The sequence below is a fragment of the Gadus chalcogrammus genome, chromosome 18, assembly GCF_026213295.1.
Source record: "Gadus chalcogrammus isolate NIFS_2021 chromosome 18, NIFS_Gcha_1.0, whole genome shotgun sequence".
Lineage (NCBI taxonomy): Eukaryota > Metazoa > Chordata > Actinopteri > Gadiformes > Gadidae > Gadus > Gadus chalcogrammus.
The window spans coordinates 11,479,843-11,506,884 of NC_079429.1; the positions used below are offsets into that span (position 1 = coordinate 11,479,843).

The 27,042-nt window shown below is 48.0% G+C and overlaps 1 protein-coding gene across 1 annotated transcript; it reads left to right on the plus strand.

Annotated features, from left to right (window-relative positions):
• The first annotated feature begins 974 nt into the window (after positions 1–974).
• mrtfba (myocardin related transcription factor Ba) lies at positions 975–27,042 on the plus strand. The gene is given in 17 exon segments (XM_056577146.1): positions 975–1,126; positions 5,724–5,806; positions 7,327–7,598; positions 12,518–12,583; positions 13,076–13,131; positions 13,439–13,514; positions 14,064–14,225; positions 14,546–14,754; positions 15,098–15,241; positions 15,496–15,743; positions 16,720–16,743; positions 16,745–16,892; positions 18,079–19,251; positions 19,957–20,109; positions 20,288–20,425; positions 20,793–20,853; positions 21,154–27,042. Coding segments are annotated over 15 exon segments (3,330 nt in total). The 5' UTR covers positions 975–1,126; positions 5,724–5,806; positions 7,327–7,435; the 3' UTR covers positions 21,663–27,042.

Consider the following 27,042-nt stretch of genomic DNA (forward strand, 5'->3'; position numbering starts at 1 on the left):
ACAAAGAGACAGATTCCTAGATCATATCAAAATGATGCCACATGCCACCAAGGTCAGTGAGAGTCACAGGACCAAACACTGACCTACGGAAGAGTATTAGGGACACATGTGCATTTTCTTTGACATATGTGTTTAATAATTCCGAGATTTAAATCCGATTTCTGACTTTATTCTCAACATTCTGACTTTAATCTCCGATTTCATTTTTTTAACTCAGTACTGAAAATATTTGTGGCCCTTATCCTCTTACGTTCTATTAAACAACAGGAGCAGTATTATTGGCAAGTATGCATGAAGCAATGTTGTAAAAACAACAAAAGACACATTATTGATGGAATACCACAAATGCAATACGCATGACTTTGATTGGTGGCGCTCATTGTTACCATGGAAACGTTTACCGCACCGCAAAAGTCAAGTCGTAACTGCAGCCACTGACTGAACTCGATCGCCTAGCATAGCAGCCATGATTTCTCTTAGAATAATGGAAAGTTAGAGAGTTGTTGTTAAAGAGTCGTTGTTAGAGCTGTCAAGGAAATGAGCTCTACATGTTATGAACAATATAATAATGGTAAAGGTTATATGATGCAAGAAACGAAAAAATGTAAAGTAGTTCCTTCACTCGTTCTCACAAAATAATGTACACAGTCTTGTACCTTTGCCTTTTTATTCCGTTTTCCTTCTTTTTTTTGGCCCCAAATCAAATGTTTTATGGTCACGACTAACTTGACGGATAATTGGGTTGGTTCTAGTCATAAAACTCTTTATATAACGATTTTCTGGAAAGTGATAGAGCGTAAAACGGGTCACTGTTACGCTCTATTATAACTTGGTTAGGTGGATGCCGGTTGAAACCGAACCAGAGGTGGTTGTTGTTGAAATACCATAAATAAACCAAGCCACCCCCCCCACACACACGCACATACACACATGCACGCGTCCTGTGCGATGCTCATGGTGACGTCACTCCGTGCATCCCAATAGATCAGTCGCAGCCATTTTACTCCGTCAGATAAACTTGGCTCTTCTGAAAAATACACAACCTACATCCGCCCAGGGCCGATCGTGCTGTCGTGGTGTCTATCGGAGCGCAACCTTTTTCTTGGCTTCAAGACGTTGCAGTTCGGTAAGAGCCGACCACTACCTTGTTGTCTTGGTTTTGGCAGGTTAGCGTGTTAGCTCGATATAGCTCTCGTACATGTCATGAGAGATTCATGATTGTTTACGTAGCGGGAATGGATGGATGTCTGCGACATGGGGGTCTGCACATCCATCCAGACCCCCATGTCTGGATGGGGTACATTAGCACGACTGACAGTCTATGATATCATATTCGTTGGGTGCCCCCCCCCCCGACAGAAATTCATATTTGCAGTGTCTGCCGCTGTCACACCTGTCAGATGTATTATCTAAGAGGCATTAACCTGTCTTACACCTACACTGCTGCCACCACCGCATCATTCATACAGTTAGATATCGAAAACCCTTTGAATAAACGTTGGTCGCATATTTGAAAGGCAATATGTTGAGTGCAAATAGCCACGATCGCTGTCAAGTGAGTAACTGTACGATGAGAAACCCATATCGCGTTTTAATAACATGACATCTCGTCTCGGTTACCCACGCCAATGTTATTTTCGCGATCACTGAGAGGAAGGCCGGTGGTTCTTACATGATGTAAGACTAGTGATGTCATCATGTAACTAATCAGACCCGAGACTTGGTAGTCAACCACAGACATGATGAGGTCATTTCTTATTTGTTCTTTTCATTGGAAAGTCTGAAACGTGCTACTGGGTGGATATTGGTGTTTGGAAAGCAATCATCTCTGGATTATTTTTCATTTAGTGTGTGTACTCACTGATGTTTAAATCGAACATTTTCATTCCGAATCTTTGTAGAATTTATCTAATGATACAATGTGTTTTTTTTAAAATGTTGTACCAAAGCCATATGCTTGGGTACTATATTTGCACTCTTAACTGAAAAGTTGTCTAATTGTTCATATAAAAATTGACAAGGTCAAACCATAGTGTGAAACTTTTCCCCAACTTAACCTGTTCCGCCTGCATGGTCTGATTGTCTTTCAGTTGTGTTGGCAGTATGAATATTATTTTAATAATAGTCCCTCGATAGATTTAGCCTGCAGTCTGGGTGCTACTGGGTGTACAATACTGGCTCCATTTCATTGTTTAAATGTAAAGCCAGTGGTTCCCTTGTTTCTATTGTGAGTTTGTTGACTACCCTCAATAGAGTTTAGTTCCTGTCACCTGATCTTTATTTTTGGCACCTTATTCTGAAGCCTGAGACCCCATTCTCTGCTATTGTACATGCTATTTTTATTTATTTTTTTTTACTATTGCTTTATAATTGAAAATGTGTCTTCCATTCAGTAAAGGCCAGCAGCTGGCAAGGCAGGGAGGAAACCGCATGACCTGTGTGTGGGAGCACAGATGAACGTTGACCACGTCAACAATTTGTAATGTTTGTTCTCTGGGAGAGAGCTACAATACTTGAGTCTGGTTTCTGCTGCTTAATTCTACACAGGGCTTCCCACCACCAACACAGCTGACCATTATGTGGTTCTCAACCGTGTGTGGGTGTGTCTTCATGTGTGCGTGCGAGTTAGAGATGACATGGACGTTATGGCTGGGACATCGGTCCAATTGTTACGTTGGTTTTTATTTTTATCCTAATGTGATACACAGAGTAGGATATAGTATTCAGTGGTAGTAATGAACAAAGTATGCCATTGAGTACTTGATATGAATTATATAGTGTGTCTGTGTGACCGATGCTATTTGTAGTATCGATGACCCCTGGCCCCCTTTTCGTTGGTATGCAGAGCTCTTCCAACAACCCCCCCCCCCCCCCCACTCTCGCTCTGTTTTCTTTTTTCTTCCCATATCATTTAGTTTGGCCTAGCTGGGAACCGGCGCGCCAGAGGAAACTTTACATTTATTTTGCAACGATAATTCCGGTTTTGAATGTGACCTAAGTCATTGACCAAATGGGCTCCTCTCTTATTTAATACATTTAATAATAAAACATAATAATAATTATTATATATATATATATTATTATAATAATAATATAATATTTGAACTGTGGTATGCTGTGGTGTTGTCGCAAATGGGCCAATCAATCACTCGAGTTGTTTTATGGTTCAAGTGGCCTTGTGCAAATCCCTTCAACTCCCATGGATGTACGTGTCTGGAGGATGACTGGATCAAGCCCAAGTTCAGCTCCTAGACACAAACAAATAATGACTTGGTTTAGCTTCCCCTGGTGTGTGTATCCGCTTTGGGAAAACAACTGCGAGTCTAAGATTCCCCGATAACACACTCACAGCACTCTTGAGTCTTACCAGTTCACATTTAGCGTATGTCACTTAGCCGTACCACTTGAAACAACGTGAAATGCAGAGAGGCAGGGAATCTATCTGTCCATATTTAGCACCATTGAGTTTATTTATCGTTTCACCTGTGCATTGGGACACTGGAGGTCTGGGGATGCAGAAACAAGCCGATATTGATGATCTGTGGTTTTCTACTCAAATCAAATTACATATACAACTGCAGCAAGTCTGTGCTTTATTTCTGCTGTATTGATGGTGTGCTGGTGAAGCCAAATGTTTGACTGAATCCTATTTTGCCAGGCACACCGACAAGAGGTAACTAATTAGTGGTAACACCACCAACATGAGGTAACTAATTAGTTGTTACAGCAGCAGCCAAGCCTGTGGGTGTTTGCCTCCTAGCCGGTTTCTAAAGAGTTACTTCCAGCCACAGACAATTTTTGAACCCCAGAGCAAATTTCTACTTGTTCTACTCCATGCTTACTTCTACTTGGCTCCTTTTTAAACGATTTATAAAAAGTAACTTCCCCATTTCTTTGTATAACATTAATGACTTCTATTAGATTGGTCCCCTGAGGCGGACATTAATGAAGTTTAGTGAGAATGGTCTCACTGAGACGCTGTTCATTTGGTTATGTTCTTAGTAACACGCAGGAAGAGCTCTTTCACTTGTTTGGTCTATCTTCATCTCTTTTTTCAAGCTCTCTGTCTTTGTGTCTCTGTGTCTCTGTGTCTCTGTATGTCTCTCTGTTCCAGGATAAGGTGCCACAACAGTTTTTTATTTAGTATTTTCATATTTCATATTGTGAGCTCTGGGCAGGTGATTCTTGTGGATCTTCGACTTCCTGACAAAAAAGTACTTGGTTCATGTATCAATGCACAACCTTTAGGCATCCTAAAGCAAGATTTCAGGTCTTTAACGACATATTTTGATGACAACAGCTTCTTTTGGATTAAAGTGTAAAAAATGACTAAATAAGCTGTTGTGAGAAAACTGCTGATCTCCGTATGTACAGTATGTGCACCTAAAATGCTTATTTTGTCTAATAGAGCCTAACTCGAAGCACATTTCCCTTTCTGAAGAGTAAACATTGGATGAAGCACATTGTGTTCCCGATGGCCCTAGCCGTGGCCGTCTAACACATTTAAATTATTCCCACAACTGAGTTGTCTCTTCAGGCAACTAAAGGCACAACATAAAAGTCAGAGCCTCTCATTTCTTCCTTTCTAAGTTTGGAAGATCAAAGTATGATTTCCTCCTGGGGAGATAAAAATTCTACCACCCCCCCCCCCTCCCTTAGTATACATCCGTGCTCATACCAGAGGTCAATTGAGATTCTGTAGTTGTTCTGAATGGTTGTTGCTACTAGACTCCGAGCCCCAAGCCAGGGCTTCCATCTGGACCTGGGCTTCAATTCTGCCTGGGACACGGCCTTGTGTTTACCCCAATGTAGCCTAGTGTGCTGTGACTTCCGTTTCCTATAGCACCCTTACTTTCCATCGTTCACATTAATAACTCTCTCTTTCGCTCTCACTCCCTCACCCTCTGCATCTTGTCTTAGTCTTGCTATCTCTACCATCTCTCTATCTTTCTTTCTCTCTGTCTCTCTCTCTGCAGCCTGAATTACTCTCCATCTCTGGCTCACAAACTCTCTGTCTCTCTCTCTCCTCACTATCTTTGCTTGCATTGAATCCCGACTCCTGAACATGTGGCAGGCGGTGTGTTGGAATCTATGGAGAGATTCTAAACAAGCATGAGATGTACTTTCGCCCTGTACACCCTATCTGTTTTTCTCTCTCTCTCCCTCTCTTTTCCTTGTTCTCTCTCTCTCACCCACTCCCTCTCATCGCTTTCGCTCTCTTGAAGTTTCCTAGCGACCTATATCCAATTGAAGCCCATCTGGTATCCAACAGGCTGATCTTTTGTAAATCAGCCCAAGCGAATGGCCTGGAAAGGTCTCTCTTTGCATCATACCACTAAGAAGGCCATATTGTTTTCTCCTTCTCTGGCACTTTGATGCCACAGCACTTAAACTGACAAGAGTCTCTTGAGCATCCCTTGCCATTGTACCCCTGATCGGACCCATCCACCTCCCATCGCCATAGAGACCGCCTCCGGTTACCCCGGTAACGCACAACACATCTGCCGTCATCCGAACTCTCAAAACCACCCTAGAGCGAGAGCTCACATTTAGCTGTGGCTAATTTTGGTTACTTCCTCGCCCACCCAAGCTAGTTAATATACTCTGATCCCGAATAATGTTGAGGTCCTAGAATTGCTGGACACAGGTTGTTTTTGTTGAGGGTTGAATTGGTTATTGAGTGTTGGAAATTGAACATTGGACCGCTCTCTCGTATCTTTTAGGTCTCCTCATCCATGGCTTAGAGTGGCAGCGAGCGATCAGACAGACTGACCAAGACGGCTGATCCTCTCCTCACCGACCAAAGGTAAGCTCTGTCTTACCAAAGAAAAATGCCAACTGTACCGTGATATGACCCTAAATAACTCTTGGTCTGTGGACAATGGACAATTGGATTCCATGTGTTGTGTATATGTGTTGTTAGGGTTCATAATATTTCTTACATTTTCTACTCCTTATATGTAGTCCCTCAGCTTAGGTAAAAACCCATTAGAAGTGTAGAGCTTTGTCTCTCAATTTCATCATCTCCGTCCTCCTGTGGTGGACGGAGATGATGTCCTGAGGGACATGACGGGAGCTTTGTGGTCTGACTAAGCTGAATTGCACATGATCCAATGCCAGGCTTAATTCAAGTTGTGACTTGCATCACTGTTTACTATTTGCCTACACTTTATCCAAAGTGACTCGCTACCAAGTCAGAGGCATTAAAGAGCAGTCAATCCTCAATGTCTAAAGGTACCCTGCGGACATTAAAGGGAATCAAACGCCAGAATCTCTAATATGCATTTTCGGGCTCTTGCTCTACGACCAACGCTCCTCTGTGAGGTCTTCTGCGGTTCCCCCCCCCTCCCCCCAGTCAGTCCATGGGCTCCCCCACGACGTAACCCCCACCCCGACTGCCGCAGCCCGCAGCGCTGGGTCGAGGTGGGGCGTACTCTGCCAACGCCAACAAAGTCGTTCACTTTACCAACGGCTCCTGCGACCCTTACGACCGATGGCTGTCGGCCCCCGCTGAAAAACAATAACCGGCGCCGGGCCCGTTTGCGCTGGTGCGGCCCGGCCATCCGTCATCCCCCCCCCGGGGTCGTGCGGCCGTCGGAGAGCCTTGGTTACCCCGGCTGTTTGTTTTGCTCGCTGAAACGGTTCCCTTCCCGGACACTATTTTAGAAAACCGCCGTCGCTCGGTCGCACGGAGACGACGACGGCGGTGGCTGGATCCAGAAGAGAGCCGTAGAACCGGTTCTTCAAACGGGCTTCCTGTGTTTCTCAGGCCTCAGTGGTTTTAAAATGATTATTCCTCATATAATCATCAGCTAAGTGGCGTGCTCTTTAATGAGAAATGGGGGCAGGCCCTGAATGCTTCCAGATGTTCCGAGAGTGAAATGCCACCCCGAGCCTTTTAACCAGTCCGAGTGCTCCGTGCCAATGCGTCGGTAATGATTGTTATTCTGAGTTGCTGGAGTCTTTTTTGGAAGAGCCCACAAAATGGTGTTGAATCATGATGTGAACCTGTGGGTTTGCGTTCTACTTCTTTGACTCATTGATCCTGCAGATTAAAGTGTACTGCATAATTTATACTCTGCATAATTTATTCTTTTCCTTTATAAGACTAATTAGTTATTAGTCAAATGCTATTATAAGAAAAAGGCCCACACCCCACATTTAATGGGTCCAAGCCCGTCTACAGTCAGTCCTGTAGTCCTTCCTTTATGGTTGGGCATAAAAGTTCACCCAAACAAACCGGCTGCCAATAGGCATAGATTTCGCTATGTCCCTCTATTTGATCTTGGCTAACAACGTGTATCTTCCCTTTTTCTTTTCTTGCAGTTGTCGCCGTGACATCAGAGGCAGGAGGGCTGCCTCGCCTTCAGACTCTTCCATCGCTGCCCGAGACCCCTCCCAAATCCAACCTCCCTGCCCTCTTTATAACGGCACCATGGAGCTCCAGGCTTCCATGGGGCTGTTGGGAGCGGAGGGGGATTGTGGGATGTTGAGTCTCCTAGTGCCCAGTCCCCAGAGTGAGGCTGTGACCCACGAGTTGGAGGAGCTGACTCTCCAGCCCAAAGTGAAGCTGCTCCCCCTCAACGAGCGCAAGAACGGTAAGCCCCCATCACCTCAAGGTCAATGTTTCCCTCTGGAATGCCGTCATGGGAGAGTTTAAATGTCCACAGTCCAAGGCTGTGTTCCAACACTACTTCCCGTGCCCTCGTTCCTATTGCTTTTTCACTATAGCCTCTAGGAGTCGAGGGCTTGCAAGTTGGTCGTTGAGCGGTGAGGGGAGCAGGAGCGTGGAGACGAGACTGGCGAGCTGCTATGGCGTCTTTCAGTTCTAATGTTGTAGTCTCTGAAGTCTCTGAGCTCTGAAGCACTTCATGCGTAGGGTACACTGATGTGTCCTCGGACCATAAGCGTCCCAGCCTGGGCTGCTGGGCTGGCTGCTTCTCTGGCTCACTATGTGTTGGGACAGTGTGTGCAATGGGGATGGAGGAAGACATGGGGAGATTTAGGACGTCGATCCATGTAGATGCTCCGGTCAGGGCACCGCTGAAGGCAGCAACAGTGAAACTTTTCTCTTATGAAATGAATCACTGCTTTATTGTAGTGCCAGAAATCATTGAAACCCCTTATGTCTGTCTGGTGCGCCCAATTAATAATTGGAATAGAGACAAAGAAGGTCTGTAGAAGGTCCAAGTAATGCAGCGTTTAAATACATGAGTCGTATCGTCTGAATCCAAGACCACAGTAACGGCACGTACGCTGTGTGTGTGTGTGTGTGTGTGTGTGTGTGTGTGTGTGTGTGTGTGTGTGTGTGTGTGTGTGTGTGTGTGTGTGTGTGTGTGTGTGTGTGTGTGTGTGTGTGTGTGTGTGTGTGTGTGTGTGTGTGCCCGTGGTTAGTCAGTCATTCCGACCGGTCGGCTTGTGCACACTGTCGCTGGGTCAACCAATCATTGGCTAACGGCAGTGCCTCATCAACATTCCATCAGGCGAGCCCTGATATTCCCATCAGATTTCACCCAAAGGAAATTGCAGTGCGTTCCGCTCGCCCGGCTTCCCGTCACTCTCACCAGACTGAGGCTGTTTGAACCGGGGCCACCGTCTTGACTGAGCGGCTGATGGATGAGCGAGAGCGTTCTTGCAGCAGGTTTTTTTTCAGCCGCGCTGGCAACGGCGCTCCATGCTGTACCGGGTAGAGTGCCAGTCGGTAATGATAGCCCGGGACAATATTGACACGCTGGTGCTGAGCGATCGCTCTCGCTTTCTCAGGCAAATTATACCCAGCGATATCGATCTGATTTCGAGGGGGCTCTTGTCGCCCGGTGCTGCGAGTGATAAAGTGGCGCGTACAGTATCGTGTGAGGGCCTTGGGTTTTGTATTCAGCACGAGCCAACGAATGGGATTTAAACTGAACAGTGACTGAGTCGAAAGGCTCTGTGGAATTACAACAGCACTAGCCCCCCCCCCCCCCCCCGGCTACGAGCGTAAACACAGACACATACACATGGCCCAGACACAGATGGCTCATACTCCCTCCACCCCCACCTCCACCTTTTCCAACGACCAGATCCCCTTCTGTGTTCTAGTGGTTTACCACCCATGTGTTGAAACTGCCACCTTAACTTGGACTTGGCTCTTGGTCTGTCTTGGCGGTTGGCTGGGGTGGAGGAGGGGGAGCCGGTGGAGGCGGAGAAGGCGATGGAGGGACTGCAGCCAGCACCGCTGGACTGGCAGTAGCTCTGCGCCGCGAAAGCATCGCTAATTTGGCCAGGAGGCTAATCTATCAGATTAAAATGTGAGCACAACCCAGAAATAGGCCTCAGAGAACAGATAAAAGACTCTTATCTGATAGGATACTTCCTGCTCTTTCTTCACGCTCACACATTTAAGCACAGTTTATACTAGGCGCCATTTTAAAATAAATGAGCTCTATGTTCTTATTTGTGGACATGACAGTGAAGACGGAGGTTAAAGTGGGGTTGAAAGAGGGGGAATGACGTTTCGCATGGGACAGCAGGTCAGACTCCAACCCAGATCCCCTGCCAGGCGTGGTGCCTCTGTGTGGTTAGCGTGTGTTAGCAGGTTAGCAGACCCTGACCTGGTTACATAGCCAGAGGAACAACGGGGGACTCTTATAACCGACAGACTACGCTGAAAGTATCCCTCAAGTGTTGTTGGTCAAAGAGGGAACCCGCCTGATGATTGACACACGTGCAGGTGGGGTTGTGTGTGCGTGTATGTGTGTACGCCTTGGCCATGCATGCACCCATCTGTGCCGTGCAGGTGAAAGGTCACTTTTTGTTTGCATGCCCCTGCCTGGAGGGAGGCGTTGCAGAGGGCTGGTGAAATTGACTGGAAGTCTGATGTTGATCGTCCCACCTTAAATGGGCACAAGGACACAACCTTCTGGTCAATGCGTATGGTTCCCTCTGCACTGGAGATTTGGAAAAATCTGGGGAGGTTCATGTCAACATTATTGGTCTGAATAATACCTACTCCTTTGTCCTCAAACATGTGGGTGTGTGTGTGTGGGTGTGGTTGTGTTCAGAACCAAGCAAAAGAAAATCCAGATATTTGTTTAGGAAAGGCATGTGCTCAACATATACAAAGCGAATGTCTCGCTACCCAGGTTGATGGAAATGCATGCACCGATTTAGTTTCTGTTTATCTTTTTATAGGAACTGATGACCGCACACTTTATTTTCCAAGCGTGCTTCTCATCAAAGCCCTCTAGATGTTGTTGGTGTTTTTTTGCGTGCTTTGTTTTGTGCATGCAGCGGTCCTGTTGTGCTCGCCTCTGATTGGCCGACGGTGCTGCTGACTCAGGCATCTGTCCTGACGTCAGGCAGCTACAGGAGCTAGCGGCCCAGCCCTCCCCTGCCCTCCCTTTTTCCCTCCCCTGTGTCTGGCTGTGTGCATGTGTGTACGCAGACACCCTCCGTAGGCACACCAAGAGACACTGAGAGACCGGGCGGGAGAGAGCGAAGAGAGAAACAGAAGTGGGAGCCAGAGGAATATCGGGGCATTGTTTTTGTGCCGTTAATATCCTGGCCAGGGTGTGTAGCGCGGCGGACTAGCAGGCGCTCCGGTTGCTCTCCATCCAGACTGAACACAACAGGACTGTAGAGCAGCAGACATGCTATGTTAGCCGAGAGCCGGCTCCTCTAGCAGCCAGTGGTATGAGGCTAAAGCTCTGTGCTTTGGCGAGCAAGTTGTAAGGGAGGAGGCGAGCGAGAGAGCGATGGCTTGCATGGAGATGGTAACACCTGTCGACCTGACCAGCAGGTTCAGCTCCGGTAAGAACTTTTGTTTTTGTGCTTTTTCTCTGGTGTTAATAATGCTAATTCTGCAGGTTGCTAAAGCTTATTGACTGCAGCCGTTTCAGCTTTTCTCCTTCTCTGTGTCGGTAGCTGTAGTTGAGTCTGTCTGAGGGAGGATTTAGGTGGAGTAGAGACAGTATGGTGGAGTGGAGTGGAGACACTATTTTCAGAGTTTGGTCGCTCCTTCTGGAAGTGACTCAGAAGGAGTGACCCTCTGGTCTGAGACTGAACTATTGAGGAACAAGACGAGGCTGGACACGTACATCCTGTCACTTACACGCTGGTGTTGGTGCTACTGGTGGTAGAGTTGGGTGTGTATGGGATGTAGGGATTGTTGTTGCAACAGTGATGCACTTGTAACACGCTATGTAATAAAGTAAATAAATAATGTCCAGAAAAACGGCCCAGGGCCAGGAACTACAACTCCCTTTGTGCAGTTCAAGATGAAGTGCCCCTGTACTCAAAGTTGGACGGAACATTTGTGTTGCAGTGTTTTCCCTTTTTGCTAGTGCAGCACTAGTATATTGATTTCATCGATTGTTTAATTTCTTCTGTTGGGCTAATGGACGAATCATTTAGACTACAAAGTTGTACGAATAATAATGGAACCTGAGCGCAAATGGATATCTTAACTGTGCGTGGTTTGACTGAGAAGCCACCAATCTAAAGTAGAGAAAAAAACAACCCATTTTAAAGAGTTTCTGAGCCTATACACGACAAACATCTGGCATTTCACTTGACAAATCCCACCAAAAAACCTTAAGCAGATGTCACAGGGACTGGTTAATTTCCTGCTGATCAACAAATTAATCGATTAATACATTGCATCGACTCATCCCTCCTGCAACGGGGATTTCCCCAGAGAGACTTCCAGCCAGCGGGCACATTTTGAGATCTAAACCTGCGGTCTGTTTGTCCCTGGTGTCTGGGCCCCCCGGCTGGGCTGTCTGTCAGTGGGACACGTGCAGACTAGTGCTGTGTATTGAATTGAATGAAGGACCTCGTCTCTCTCATGCACCTGGGGGGGGGGGGGAGGGGGGGCGCCAGGGCCAGGTGCTTCACTGTCTCCGCCAGCTGCATGGAAAATATGTACAGTTTCTCGGGGCGAGCTATCAAGTGCCAATTTAGATTTAGCAGCACAGTGCCTGCTCAAAGCGTGCCTGTGCAGAACGGGCCAAGGGCTTGGCCTAGGGTGTTGCTGCTTGCGGATGTCTCGAGAGCCGCTAATACGAGAACAACTTCAGCAATTCAACCGGCGCGGGAGACGTCGATCGGATTGAACAGTTGTCGAGAAAAAAAATGTAGGACAGAGAGACGGACCTACAGAGACTTCTCTGATTATAGTTGGATACGGGTTTGTGAGACATTAGAAGTTCTGGGGGAATTCCAATGTGTTCAATTAATCTGGCCTTGCTAAAACGGCTGTCCGTTTATGTTTGTCTAATGCACTGTTCAGTAAATTATTTGGATCTACAAATCAAAAGGAAGCCTTTTCCTCTTCTTTATGATCCAAACCTCTTTCAGCTGCTGCTGGACGGTCTGACTGGAAACATATTTTCTATTGTTTCACTTCCCCAAACTTCCTGTTTATGGACAGCGTTGACCCTTCGTGCTTCCTGTTGCGGTCCACATGTCAGCCGATGCAGTGTTTCCCTCCTACAAGCCTAGCTTACGTGTGCTGCCTCCCTCCTCCTGTTCACAGTCCTGCAGCTGAGGCTCCAGCAGAGACGGACCAGAGAGCAGCTGGTGGACCAGGGCATCATGCCGCGTGAGTAGAGAGCCTCTCACACGCATCCTTCTACCTGACATCCTACCTCTTGCAGACACGACCAAAACCTGGCTAAAACTAGGTTTACACCGCTACGACATCACTATGTTACTATTTACTAGTGTTGGTCATTTGGCGTATGCTTTCATCACGGCTGGTCGCGAGGTTTGATCCAGGCGATGAAGAGGCAGCGATGACGCCTACAGTCAAGCTGCAGACATTGGGATCCAAAGCCAGAACCGTTCGGCTGGCACAGTCTAAGTCCCTAGCCGCTACGCTAACCTCCCCCCTGCACACAAGAACACATGTTATTCATTGGTGGGGTGTAATGTCTCCCACATAAACGCCAGGGTTAAACGAATGGGACACCCTGTATATAATCTCGTATATGAAACACATCGTGTTTGGACGAGCCGCGCTTCATCTGAATCCATGATGCGTCCCTGTTTGGATGCAAGCGTTGATGAAACTGTTTTTGTGTTCTCCCTGTAGCCCTCAAGAGCCCAGCTGCTTTCCATGGGCAGATACGCAGCTTGGAAAGAGCAAGGGTAAGACTGCAGAAGGGAACAAGTTGCAGCACACTGTAATACATTGGTGTGAGAATATCTCAGACTTGACCCAGCAACGGCAGCTTCGGAACTCGGAACACAGAATCTGTACATTTGAAAGAACAGTGAATCAAAAAGCTAAATCCCATATGTGATTGGTTAAGACCAATACGTGGATTTGAATTGGTCAAACGGTGGCCAATGTGTCCAGAGGATACAAACGGATTGGAAGACGATCTGCAAACAACAGGACACCCGAAAAGAGAGACTCTCCTGCAACTTTTAGTCTTTTTGTCTCATTTCTTAGACGGAGAACTTCCTCAAACACAAGATCCGCAGCCGACCGGAGAGAGCAGAGCTGGTCCGCATGCACATCCTCCAGGGTAAGGATGTGTAGCTCATCACCGCTGGGACATCCAGTCTATTATCTGAGCAAATGCTTCCCCGACTGCGGCTCTGGCTTTGCCCAGGATTAGGGGGTCCCTTCTCCACCGCGTCTCACAAAGTTGAGTTTGGCCCGGACGCTGTTTGTACAGTGGTCCGGGGGGTGCGGCGCATATTACATCCACCGAGCGCTGAGTGTTATGCTAGCGTGTGGGGGAGGGCAGTCAAAACATTGCAGCCTAGATATTAAATCGTTATACATTAAAGAGGAGCTAAGTACTAAATGGAAATGGCTTGGGCAGCGCCACCGCTGGTGAAACCCGGGGTAAAGTGACTTAATCAATCCAGTCATTATAAATGTATGAAGGTTTCTGGTATACTTTAATAATAAATAAATACATTCACATTTGGCAGGCACGTTCATCCGCCGCACCTTTCAACACACCAACCCTGGACAGGGACATCGTCAACCTCCATCAGTCAAGCTTTAATCAATCCATTAACAACCTCCTCCTGTTTTTGTTTTGTTCTGGTTTCCCGCTCTCCAGAGACGGGGGCGGAGCCGTCTCTGCAGGCCACCCAGATGAGGCTGAAGAGAGCCCGGCTGGCCGACGACCTCAACGAGAAGATCGCCCAGCGCCCCGGGCCCATGGAGCTGGTGGAGAAGAACATCCTGCCCGTGGACGACAGCGTCAAGGAGGCCATCATCGGTGAGTGGGCGGGGCTAGGGGTCGACGACAAGCCGTCCGATTGGTGGGGAACGTGGTGTGGGCGTGGGGGGATGGGTGGGTGGGTGGGTGGTTCGGTGTGTGGGTCTGGAACACTACGGAAAAAAACTGGCGCCCGGATTGTTTGTTTCAGAAATAAATAAGGTTTGCCTGATTACAGAGCATCTCCGAACATTTCTGTTCTTTGGTGTTTCGAAAAAAAACCAGTTTAAAGCTAGACTCCAAGGTCAAAGCAGAGACATGAACACGAGGCAGGTGTGGACGGTGCGGCGGACGTCAGTGGTGTGGTCTGTCCTCCACAGTAGGCCAGGTCAACTACCCCAAGGTGCTGGAGGACGACAGCGGGGACGCCATGTCCCCCGAGACCCCGGCCAGCCAGGAGTCCCAGAGCTCCGCCCCCTCGCCCCCAGAGACCCGGCCCCCAGAGACCCCCACCCAGGCCCCAGCTCCACCAGCTCCACCACCACCACCACCAACCCCGCCCCCGCCGCCGCCACCCCAGACCCCGCAGGTAGGAGGACACGTGGCTCGATTGCAGTAGGATAATAGAACTCTATTGTACCCGGTGGTGATACCTTTGCTTCTTAGGTCTGGATGTTGATATGTATTTACCTTAAAGTAAATAGTTTAATCAAGGGCAAAAAGGTCATTTAAGTAAGTAAGACTGCTACAAAGAGGTTTCAGTGTGGAAACGTTTTTTTTACACAGACAATGCATATATCTGCCCCATCTGCCTTGCGTCTCTTGTTTAGATTTGTATGCAGTAGTCGATGCATTTGATGGAGGTTGCTGATATTTTGGACCATTTCCAGTAAAAAAGTGTTTTTAATGTCTTGAACGTCTTACCATTACAGCCCGTCACAGTTGTTTCCCAAGCGGTGGCAGACTTCATGAAGGCATTCTCCACCAACGAGCAGCTGACTATTGGCCAAGCAATTCCTCCTGCACAGCCAATCACCACTGTTCTCCCCTCAAAGCCCGGCCCGACGCTTATCAAAGTAAGCACGACAGGTCCAATTTACATATCTTTGACTGTAGTTCTAATGTTTTCATTTATAGTAATTTGAATACAACATTAGAATAAGCTTAATCACCAGCATTGTAAATGGCTATAGTGGAAAATCAAAAAGGTATAAACATTACAATTACTAACAAACATTTCAGATAATAATCTATTTTATTAATGGTCCATGTTTGAGCTTATAATGTCTCATCCGGTGACCCCCGACTCCATCTCTCCCTGCGTCCCCAGCAAAGCCAGCCAAAGCTGCCGTCGGAGAAGAGCCGCAGTAAGAAGGGCAAAGAGGCCAAGTCGCGGGTGAGGAAGCTCAAGTACCACCAGTACGTTCCCCCCGACCAGAAGCTGGAGGCCAGCGAGGCGCCCATGGACTCCTCCTACGCACGGCTGCTCCAGCAGCAGCAGCTCTTCCTCCAGCTGCAGATCCTCAGCCAGCAACAGCAGCACTACAACTACCAGACCATACTGCCTGCTCCCCTCAAGTAGGTTTAAAACTACAACTACCAGACCATACTGCCTGCTCCCCTCAAGTAGGTTTAAAACTACAACTACCAGACCATACTGCCTGCTCCCCTCAAGTAGGTTTAAAACTACAACTACCAGACCATACTGCCTGCTCCCCTCAAGTAGGTTTAAAACTACAACTACCAGACCATACTGCCTGCTCCCCTCAAGTAGGTTTAAAAACTACAACTACCAGACCATACTGCCTGCTCCCCTCAAGTAGGTTTAAAACTACAACTACCAGACCATACTGCCTGCTCCCCTCAAGTAGGTTTAAAACTACAACTACCAGACCATACTGCCTGCTCCCCTCAAGTAGATTTAAAAAATAAAACTACCAGTCCATACTGCCTGCTCCTCTCAAGTAGGTTTAAAACTACAACTACCAGACCATACTGCCTGCTCCCCTCAAGTAGGTTTAAAACTACAACTACCAGACCATACTGCCTGCTCCTCTCAAGTAGGTTTAAAACTACAACTACCAGACCATACTGCCTGCTCCCCTCAAGTAGGTTTAAAACTACAACTACCAGACCATACTGCCTGCTCCTCTCAAGTAGGTTTAAAACTACAACTACCAGACCATACTGCCTGCTCCCCTCAAGTAGGTTTAAAAACTACAACTACCAGACCACTGCTTCTCTCTCAAGTAGGTTTAAAACTACAACTACCAGACCATACTGCCTGCTCCCCTCAAGTAGGTTTAAAACTACAACTACCAGACCATACTGCCTGCTCCCCTCAAGTAGGTTTAAAAACCACAACTTACAGACTGCAGTCTGCAAGTATTCTAGAGTGTTTTCACTATATAATAAGTCCAATGGTGTGTTGTGCTACAATCTGGAGTTTGTCCTACAACTCTCGAATCAACCTCCACTCTCCTTGTCTTCCATCTATTATTTTATACGCCTCACTCTGTCCACGTCTCTCTCTCCCTCCCCTCCCTCTCTCTAGACCAGTGGGCGAGGGTCCAGGGCGGCACCTCCATCGTGGTGTCCCTCCCGGCCGCGCCCATGCCCCAGACCTCGCCCCCTCCCCCCCAGGCGGCCCAGACCCCGGCCCGGCTGTGCGGCTCCCTGTCCAACCGCAAGCCCGGCGTGCTGCCCGCCAACCTGGAGGAGATGAAGGTACCCAGCCCTGGTCTCAGAGGGGGGGGAGGGAGATGAAGGTACCCAGCCCTGGTCTCAGAGGGGGGGGGGGGAGGAGGAGAGAGATTTACCACGGGCCGTCACTACATATTTACACAAGACACCGTTGTCTAGACTCTGCTCACGGGCCACGATAAATAGAGCAGTGCCAGATGGACGACGGAACAGAAGAAACAACACGCTTTGAGGCCAGAAGCCAAATAAATCCTAACTATAGACTTCATGTTGTGTTTCAGTCAGTGGTGCCGGTGGGGCATGTCGGCGCGTGAGTGTTATGGTATGCGGCTGTTGTCAGGATGTATATGAAGATTACGAGATGACTCAAACGACATCCTGAAAGATGCGGCGGCAACAACACTAAGCGCCTGAGGTTGTAGCGTCTATCGGCCCCGTTCCGCTGATTGTCGTGATTGTCGTGTAAGCGAGCCCTATCATGTGTTGGAAGACATTGAGTCCATGAGGCGTTCCCAAATGCCACAAGTATTACTTTCTCTTCTGGGAATTTCCCTCCAAGGCATACAAACCGTGGCTCATTTAAAGGCTTACTTAGTTTGAGGTATGAAACGGAAAACTGGAAAGGTTAAAAATAACCACCCTAGCAGAACATCACGCAAACGTCACGTCAATGCGTTCTTTGAACCCGCTCCATGTAAGTTGTCGCATTAGCAACCTCTAGTGATGGATACTGTTATATATGTATGGTCTCCAGTAATGGGCTCCTTTTTCGCCGCACTATAACTACCAGAGCTGCTCAGAACCCTGTTCCTTGAAGCGCCATCCGTCACCACACCTTATAAAACACCTTATAAACACAGCAACAACGCAGGACCGAAAATCCAATCTTCTGACGTGTGTTTTCCTTTCCACTCTGAGAGCCGCCCTCGATGTCTGGCGTGCGCCCCTTTTTGCATTTTAGTCAGACTCGGACCAAGAGTGGATCCGAAAGACCGAAAGAAAGGTTCCATGCTGGAAAGGACCATGGTGTTGGGGCTCCACTACTACATTCTTCTACTTTATTTTACCCTGTAATGGAGTACATTGTTGTAGTAGTAAAGAGTCATAGTGCAGTGTCTGAGTGTGTTACTTTATCCACTGAGACACTGTACAAGACACGACTGGCCTCCTCAGCCCACCTCTGTTCTGACGACCATCCGATCTCTTCCAGGTGGCCGAGTTAAAGATGGAGCTGAAACTACGCGGGCTCCCTGTGTCCGGAACGAAGACCGACCTGATGGAGCGGTTGAAGCCCTTCCAGGACAACCACGGCACCTCAACCCACACCGCCACCCCTATGGAGCTGAGCAACGGCGGCCTTGCGGGACGCCTACCTGTCCAGCAGAGGGCTCTGGATGGCACCGGCTCCACCCCTCCAGTCTCCCCCCTCTGCAGCGAGCTCTCCATGCTCCAGCAGGACCTGGCCAGGTCCAGGGCGTCCCCCGACCCCCAGGAGGTGAGCCCCGGGCGGGGAGGCCTGGTGTGGGCCCACCCGGGCCAGGTACCGGTCCCGGAGGAGAAGGACCGCCGGCTCCACGAGAAGGAGCGGCAGATCGAGGAGCTGATGAGGAAGCTGGAGCAGGAGCAGCGGCTGGTGGAGGAGCTCAAGATGCAGCTGCAGGTGGAGAAGAGGAGCCAGGACACGCCCTCCTCCGTCAGCTCCCCCTTCCCTTCCGCCCCTACCACCACCGCCGCCGCCGCGCCCGCCCTCCTCAACTCCAACCTGGTCAAAATGGAGGGCCGACTCCCGGCCAACTGCTCGTCCACTAACTCCATCCTGGGCCCCTCGGCGCTCCCCAACCAGCGGGCCCCCGTGGTGAAGCTGGAGGACGTCACCGTGGCCTCGGGGAGGCCGGTCCACCCCCAGGCCCAGTCCCAGATGATCCCCCAGGTGCAGCTCTTCTCCCAGATCCAGCGCCAAGGAGGCCCCGGCCCCCGCTTGGTCTCGCAGTCCCAGCGGAGCCCCAACGGCCAGCAGCAGCAGCAGCAGCAGCAGCAGCAGCAGCAGCAGCAGCAGCAGCAGCAGCAGCAGCAGCCGGCCCCCAGCCTGCAACAGTTCTTCATCAGCCACCAGGGCAACGTGTCCCAGGTCCTGGGGCAGCCCCAGACCCTGCTGACCGCCGGGAGCCAACCCACGACACAGATCCTCCTGCCCGTCTCTCTGCCCGGTAACACCACCGCGTCCACCACCACCATCCAGCTGCCCACCTCCTCTGTGAGCCTACAGCCCGTGCTCCAGCACACGATGTCCAATCCAGCCCCTGGTCTGGTGCGGGCCTCGCTCGGCCCGATGGAGACGAGCCAGCCGAGCCAGCAGCTGACCAGTCACACCCCTCTGATGCAGGTCAGTGAGACCGCCTGAGGATTTGGTGACATGAACCATGGCAACAATACTTTAATTTTTATTGAGTTTTTAGCACATTACAACCGCACACAGTCAGATCAACTTACAAATGTTAATTCAGTGCAGATGGAACAAAATATTCAAACCAAAAACAAACAAAAATAGAGCCTGTGGGAATATGTGGTGTAGACAAGCAGACAAAATACATAGATATGTAAAGTTAAGCACAGTTGAAGTAGCTGCCTTACACTCAAATGAGTACAGACTGTGAGCCAGTGTCCTTATAGTTAATCCCAACTATTTTTAAGTGAGTTAGTGGTTGTTAAGTAACAACCACTAACGTATCTGCTATTGTATATCAATAATGCATAACAAAGTACAACAAGGTGTCTTTGCATCCCATTTCATTTGACATGCATATTCATAATCGCTGCAGCTTTTTGGCCATGGGGTCGTCTATAGAGGAGCCATAACCTTAGCACCATATGTTGGTAAGAAGGCCTATGAAGCTAATCCCAAATAAAAATTCTGCATCCGAATAATAATCGAGAATAGCAGTCAATTACTTGAAGCAGCTGTTCGCTGGCTTGGACAGGCCTGAATTGTATCACATTGGTGTTGTTTGTTCATGGGAACTTTTTTCACGGCCAAACTAGAAAGAGTTTTGTCACAGTGTTTTTTTCCCCCCCTGGCAATTCCGCTTAGACCCTGACGATGTGCAACAACACTCCCACGGGCCTGGAGACGCAGAATAGGCCGGAGGCGAATCCCCAGTGTTTCCTGAGTCGTTCCCCGGAGAACAGGGTTTCCCCGCGGGCTTCTCCCAACCACAGCCTCCCCAACGGAGGCCTCAACAAGGTATTTTAGAATCTTGTTTTTCTAATGGTCCACAGAGGGTCTATGGTGCTAATTGTTGCAGTACCTTGCATTTACACTTACACAAAATACACCTTGTTTTTATATTCTTGCAAGCGATGTGTCATAAGATCTCCTTCTATACATAACCATTAATATTCGATTGCTTTGTCTTTTGCAGTGTCCCTCTCCGTTCCAGCAAACCATAATCCTGAGCCCCACATCGCAGGTCGTCCAGCCCCCAAAGAACAAGGAGCCCCCCAGATACGAGGACGCCATCAAACAGAGCCGCAATCAGCATCTGAACAACATCTCACAGGTCAGACAGGCCCACAGTGCTCTGAGGCGTACACGTTTTCTATCAGATGTGTGTGCACTACACACAAATACATCAAAAAGACGCTAAAATCCCTCTTGAGCCCCAACACATGGCCATATCCAGACAGACGCTGGTTTTTATCATTTTATTCCCAGAATAGTTTTGAGTCTATATGAAGCAAGCAAAGATAATGCAGCCAAGCTACATTTTTGTGCTTTGCTCCCTTAACAAAAACATTATTCTATTTATGCAAATATGAAGCAGAATATGTGCACACGAGTGTTTATTCATTCACAGCCTCGAGGCTGTTTCCTTGATACTGGTCAGGCACGCCTCAATGCTCTTTCACTATTGGCTCGGTTCTCAGGTTCCCACAGCAACCAGCCAGCAGATGGACGACTTGTTCGATATCCTGATAGAAAGTGGGGGTAAGCCAGCACACACACACACACACACGCGCACGCACACGCACACACACCATACTCTCACACTACTCTATCTATTAATAGCACAAACACATTGAAGGAGACCAAAGAAAAGTGTACAATGTTGAAAAGTGCTGATGACACCAGACACCGTCGTCCTAAAAATAACCGACAATGTGTTTATTGATACTTCAGCCGTGGATACTTCCTACTGTTGGAGCAACGGAAAGCCTCTCGGGTCAGCCTCCACCAAACCCTAGCGGACACTAACCCCTGGTGTTATGTCCTTGCCTCCTTCCTCAGAGATAACCCCCTTCACCCAGCACGACCCCCACGCCGCCCTCCCCAAGAGCCTGCCGGTCACGGCCACCGTCACCACCCTGCCGGTGAACACCGCCTTCTCCAGACCCCCGCCCCACATCCAGGTGGCCCCCCCGCCGGCCCTCAGCCCGTCCCCCGACCCCAGCCTCTCCTCCCTGGCCTCGGACCGCCAGCTGGAGGCCTTCCTGGAGCGCACCCTGGGCGGCACCTCCCCGGTGTCGGACCCCCGCACCCTGGGCCTGATGGAGGAGCTGCAGGCGCAGCTGATGGAGCAGCAGCAGCAGCACCCCTACTCCCCCATGGACACGTCGGAGCTGTCCTTCTGCGACTCGTCCCCGTCCTCGCTCAACATGGGCCTGTCCGACCCGGGCCTGGACAACATGGAGTGGCTGGACCTCACCATGCCCCCGGGGCCCGCCGGGGCGCTGACCCCTCTGGGGATGCCCTCGGACTTCCTGGACACCCAGGACCTGCAGCTGCATTGGGAATAGATGGGAGAAGGACGGACTACGCCCGGGAGAAGGACGGACTACGCCCGGGAGAAGGACGGACTACGCCCGGGAGAAGGACGGACTACGCCCGGGAGAAGGACGGACGGACCGCGGAGGAGGCTAGTGAGGGGATGTCCACCGATGGCTATTCCAGTGAGGGTATTGTGATGACAACGGTAGCTTCTCAGAGAGAGGACGCTGAGCTAGTCCGAGGGCCGCAGCGCTTGTCGAGGAGTTGCTCCCTCCCATTCGAATTGTTCACAAGTTTTCACGACGGCCAATTCGGCCAGCAGAAGTCGAAGCTATGTTGATCATAGCGCTACCTTTCTGTTATCAAAGAGTCCATTTATAATTAGCACTTGATCAAAGTTGAGAAAGTCACATTGGGCTTTATAAGTCATCATTAACCTGGGTAACCTGTAGACCACAACCTTGAGCACAGGGTTAAACGGTAGACCAGACCGGGCCGTGGGAACATTAGGTATACTGAGACTTTTTGGTGTGTGGGTGTGTGCATGTAAATACTGCATAGCGCGTTTGGCGAGGGTGAGGTTGTGGGAGAGGTTTTCCTCGGTTCTTCAGATATCCTTACCTCAGCTTTCCGCTGGACACACAAGGCACACAAGGCACACACACAAGACCCTGACGAGACAACTCTCAACGTTGGCTTGGCGACGTGCCCTTTAGGTAGACATCGGCAGCCTATGCTGTCGATTGAGGCATTCTGTGCCAAACTAGGTTAGGTGCTGTCAGTGATTCTCTGGCCCGGTTTACCCAGTGTTAGGCCGGGCGCATTGTCGTCTTTAGACCAGGACCAGGTTGCTTTAGGATCTCTGTCGTTGTCAATACTTTAAAATGACAAAAGCAAAAGCTCACTTTCTTCCATTTACTGCATCTGAATGCTCAGTACACACGCTTTAACCCTGTACAGCACTTAATCCAGAATATACAACACATGGGCCACCTAGCATGTGGCCAGAATAGTCTGCGATATGACGCCGGCACCATACGAGTGACGTCTTGTCAAGCCGTTCCGGTGAAACCGCAGAACCAATGAACAACGAGTCGTCAGACGACAGTGGGTCGGAGGCTCCTCCCACTCAGTGAGAGACACTATGCACTAAAGAGGCGGGGCAAGCTATCGCAAACCTCGCCTCCACATCCAAAAGTAAATGTGAACTTGGCGCCGAGCCGACCGCGGTGGATCGGCACCCCGGAACAAAACGACGACCACGGTCACCACGGCGATCAGCCCTGGTGATCGCCCGAAGCCCTGAGCGCCTGAATGTAATCTCTGAGATGTTAAGGAGGACTAAAGCAAGACGCTTGTCACACATCTGGCAGCTCATTCGTTTTCCCTGGCGATTGAAACTAAAACCGACCACAGCGACTAAGGGAACGAGTACCGACACATCAACACATGCACAGCCGACTGAAGTGCATGTGTGCTGCTGTCACACCCTTATGAGGTGTCTGAAGACTTTACAGAGAGGTGCTACTTGTTCATCTATATATATCTATATGTTTATAGATATACACATATAGATATATATATCTATATATATAAATATATATATATAGCTGTTGTAAATATCTCTCTGCACTTTTGTTTGCATGTGGTTCAGAGTGGGAACTTGGCCACTGAGATGGTAAATGGTTTCACATTGAGGGGCGGGTCTATGATGTCTGAGCTCCACCCGTCGTTGGTTGTCCTATGTCGAGCCAAGTGGCAGAGGAGAGGAATGTAGACTCGCCAGCCAATAGATAACTTTAAGATTAAGAAGATTCCTTCCTGCCCGTGTGTCTGTGTCTGCGTGTTTGTGTGAAGGAGAGAAAGAGGAAGAATGTGGGCAAGCAAGCATGTTTGTTTACACGTGTATATTTGTCTTTCTGTGTCTTTCTGCATGTATGTCCTGGCTCAATTTCTCCATGTGTACAATTATATCTGTGTTAAAAAATCTCAGACAAGTGTGATCGAGCCACTTTCCCTCCAGCTGTCCGCTTCAAATATATATCTAGAGAACAAGGACATGAACACGTGTTGACCTTTTGCTATTGCTCGATACTTTAACTCTTACTTTAAAGAAAAGGCTTTTGATGACTGTTGAACCCGGGTTCGGTTTTATAAAATGCATCTTCTGTTTACTGCTTTGACACGGTGAAATCTTTCTCTTGGATAGAACGTACCTTTTTTAAAACGACCATCTTTTTGATATCTCACTACCTTTCGATTGATACACACTTGCTGTACAGTGCTTTGGAATCCAAGGAGTTTTTATTATTATTGATCTAATTTGTTAAGGCCGTTCTCTTCACTAGTGCTGCTACTAGATCTATGACAGAGGGCTTTGGGTGTCGCTGGTTGGTCATTACGAAAGCCAATTTCTTTTGTGGAGATATACTGTATATATATATATATATATATATTAATATGTATATATATATATAATTTCAGAAAACCCTTTAAGAAAATATTTAATTTAGTCCTGACAACATGATACGTTTTGCTGCTCACTTCGGCAATAATCTTGCGCCTTAGCAAAGACAGTGTCAGGAGACAGTTTTTCAAAGCTATAAGGGTCATGCAAAAAATATAGCATAGGGGTGTTCTCTATGCTAGTAGAGAGTAATAACTTGATAAGGAATAATATCAATGGCATGAAGAGATTCTCTTCTTGTCTTTTCATCACCCAGCATCGATTACTGCAACTGCTCGAATATCTGCAAAGGTTTTGGGAATTGTTTGATTCATAGTGTTTGTTTCAGCCTGTGTTGTTTTTTATAGATTTACTTTTCAAATGATCAACACAATCTTCACGCATCCTGTCCAGCAGTGCAATGACTGTTGTTAGTCATTTATAGTTTGTCAATTATTCAATATTGAAATGGTGGATCATTCCACAGATGTGTGATGTCATGGTGGTTAATAGTTGTCTCGTTAAGGTTAAAGCTGCACTTTAAGGAACACAACAGAAGCAGGAGGTGTGTGTGTGTTTGTGTGTGTGTGTGTGTGTCTGTCAGCATGTGCGTGTGCATGCGTGTTCGCCCATCTGTACAGGTCTATTTATGTTTGTGTGTGCCCGCAGTCAAAGAAAATGCCAAATACTGCACATATAGTACATCATGTACTTCCAAAAATTATCATGACTAAATATTATTACAGTGGTGCACTTGTTATGTTTTTGTTGATTATATTCAACCAAGTAGGATAGACAGAAAATGTCAGTACTTTTGTAGACATGACTTTACAACATAGGACTATGTTTTTGACATTCGCTCTGCTATCTTTAGGGCTTTATGAACACGCATCCTTTTGTTGCCAAAAATGGCAGAGGAACACTGAATATATGGTTGCATTGATTATATATTGTCACATTGAATATATTGTTATTCTATTGATCACTTTTTTTGCTGAATGTCATGGTTTCATTGTTTAGTTTATTTCTATTTATCACTTTTTTGGGAATAAGTGTGTAGAAGATCAACACTGTTTAATCTTTTTTTTAAGAAGTTCTGCAAAAATAATTTGCATTTAAAAAAAATGTAATTGTAATTTGAAGTTGTTTTTTGTTAACCTTTCATATCAGATTTCCTCTAAATCCACGGCAGCCATGCTATAGGTTTATAGAGACGTGCTGTGCATGATGCTATATGTTTTTTTTGTTTTTTTAATCGTGTGACACCACTTCCCATTGGCCACAGGTTGTAGGAGGTTATCATTCATTGGCCAGAGACACAGCTCAACGCAATACTCCCAGCTGATCTCCTGATATACCGTACTGTATGTCCGATCCTGCCTGATTATCAATGCAAGATCCTTTACAAAGTCATACATAATGTTAACGGCTGTTCTGGTTATAGCACTTCATATCTTAGTCTTGTCATGGCGGGGCTTCTATTTTGGTCGATGTGATGTAGGGTTATTTGGGTAATTTAAATGCTTTACAGAAATGTAGTCAGTTTGCATAAACCGTGTTAGACCGAGATTTTACAAAAAGACTAAATTGTGACACTATGTTGCGTAGTTTAGCATAGAGGAAAAAGGTTTACGAAGAACCACATGGTTCAGGATATGGCACATGGAGCCCTGGTGGCTCTTGATTGGGCCCTGGTTTAATATGAAGCAATAATGGAAAATATTTTTCTTTAAAGCGCCACTTGACAGTCTTAGCCAGGCAGCATTGATGTTTCTAGCTCCTTGAGATCGGTTTAGAAGCACTTAAAACCGTGCGTGTTCTCCGACCAGGGTGCAACCCTGACCCCGCCCCTTCCCGATGTCACCACTCTCTCGACCTCTATGCCCCGCCCTTCATCGCCGTCCAACACCCATATCTATCCCAAGAGTTTCTACTGTGTCAGAGGCAGCAACGATACAATCCACAATGTCTGTTCCCTTTGCTCAAACGCTTTTCTATTACAGTGCAGTGCTGTTCTGTTATGGTGCAGTGCTGTTCTATTACAGTGCAGAACTGTACTAACACATTACAGCCCTTCTATACGTGACAGTTGGGCAGACGGGTCATCACGGCCTTCCATCTCCATGTCAGTTGGTTTTTGTAAGGGTTAGTGTGAGTCCACCTTCTGTTGGCTTTCACCCATTGGCTCTCCCCCCGATACTCCCCCCACACCCCTTGCTATGCCTTGTGTTGTGTGTATGCCATATGTTTTGCACATTGTGTACATATTTATATAGATGTAATGCATATTTTTCTACATGTGTAACACATTTTGTAAATAGTACTCGAGATGTGTATATAAATAATGTTACTGTATGCCTTTTATGTTGTCAATAAAACAATTGGTGTACTGTGAATGTGAATAGTGTTTACGGTTCTAGATGGTCGGTCGTGTACTACTGTAGTACACCAGATGGATCATGGACCTATTAAAGAAGGGATGGACAGACTGAGAGATTAGCTCTGAAAGAGCCGTAGGGTCGGTTATCTAATGCCGCGTTTCCACTGCAGGGTGCGGTACGGTTCGGTACGGTTCGGTTCGCCTCAGTCCGGGAGGGAGGGGGCGGTATAGCCCAGCTCAGTTCCGAAATCGCGTTTCCACCGCCGACAGTACCTTAGGGTAGGCCGGATGTTGATCGCCGCGGCAGCTACGTAAACTTCGTAAACAACGTCTTGCTCCCCAAGAATGCAGAGGAACGTCTCCGCCTCCTTGTTCGCCCAAGCAAGCGTTTTACGCGACGTGTTCATTGTAAAGAATAATACCTCGAGGCTACTGTTTGTTTTTATTCCCACGTCGTCCGGAAGAGACGGTTCTGTCGACCAATCAACGGAGGGGGTTTGTAGCTCGATTTTTCCGGTACCCTTTCAGGCGTCTCGTCTCGTTTTCAGTGCCCCAACGGAGGAGTACTGAAAACGAGGGAAAA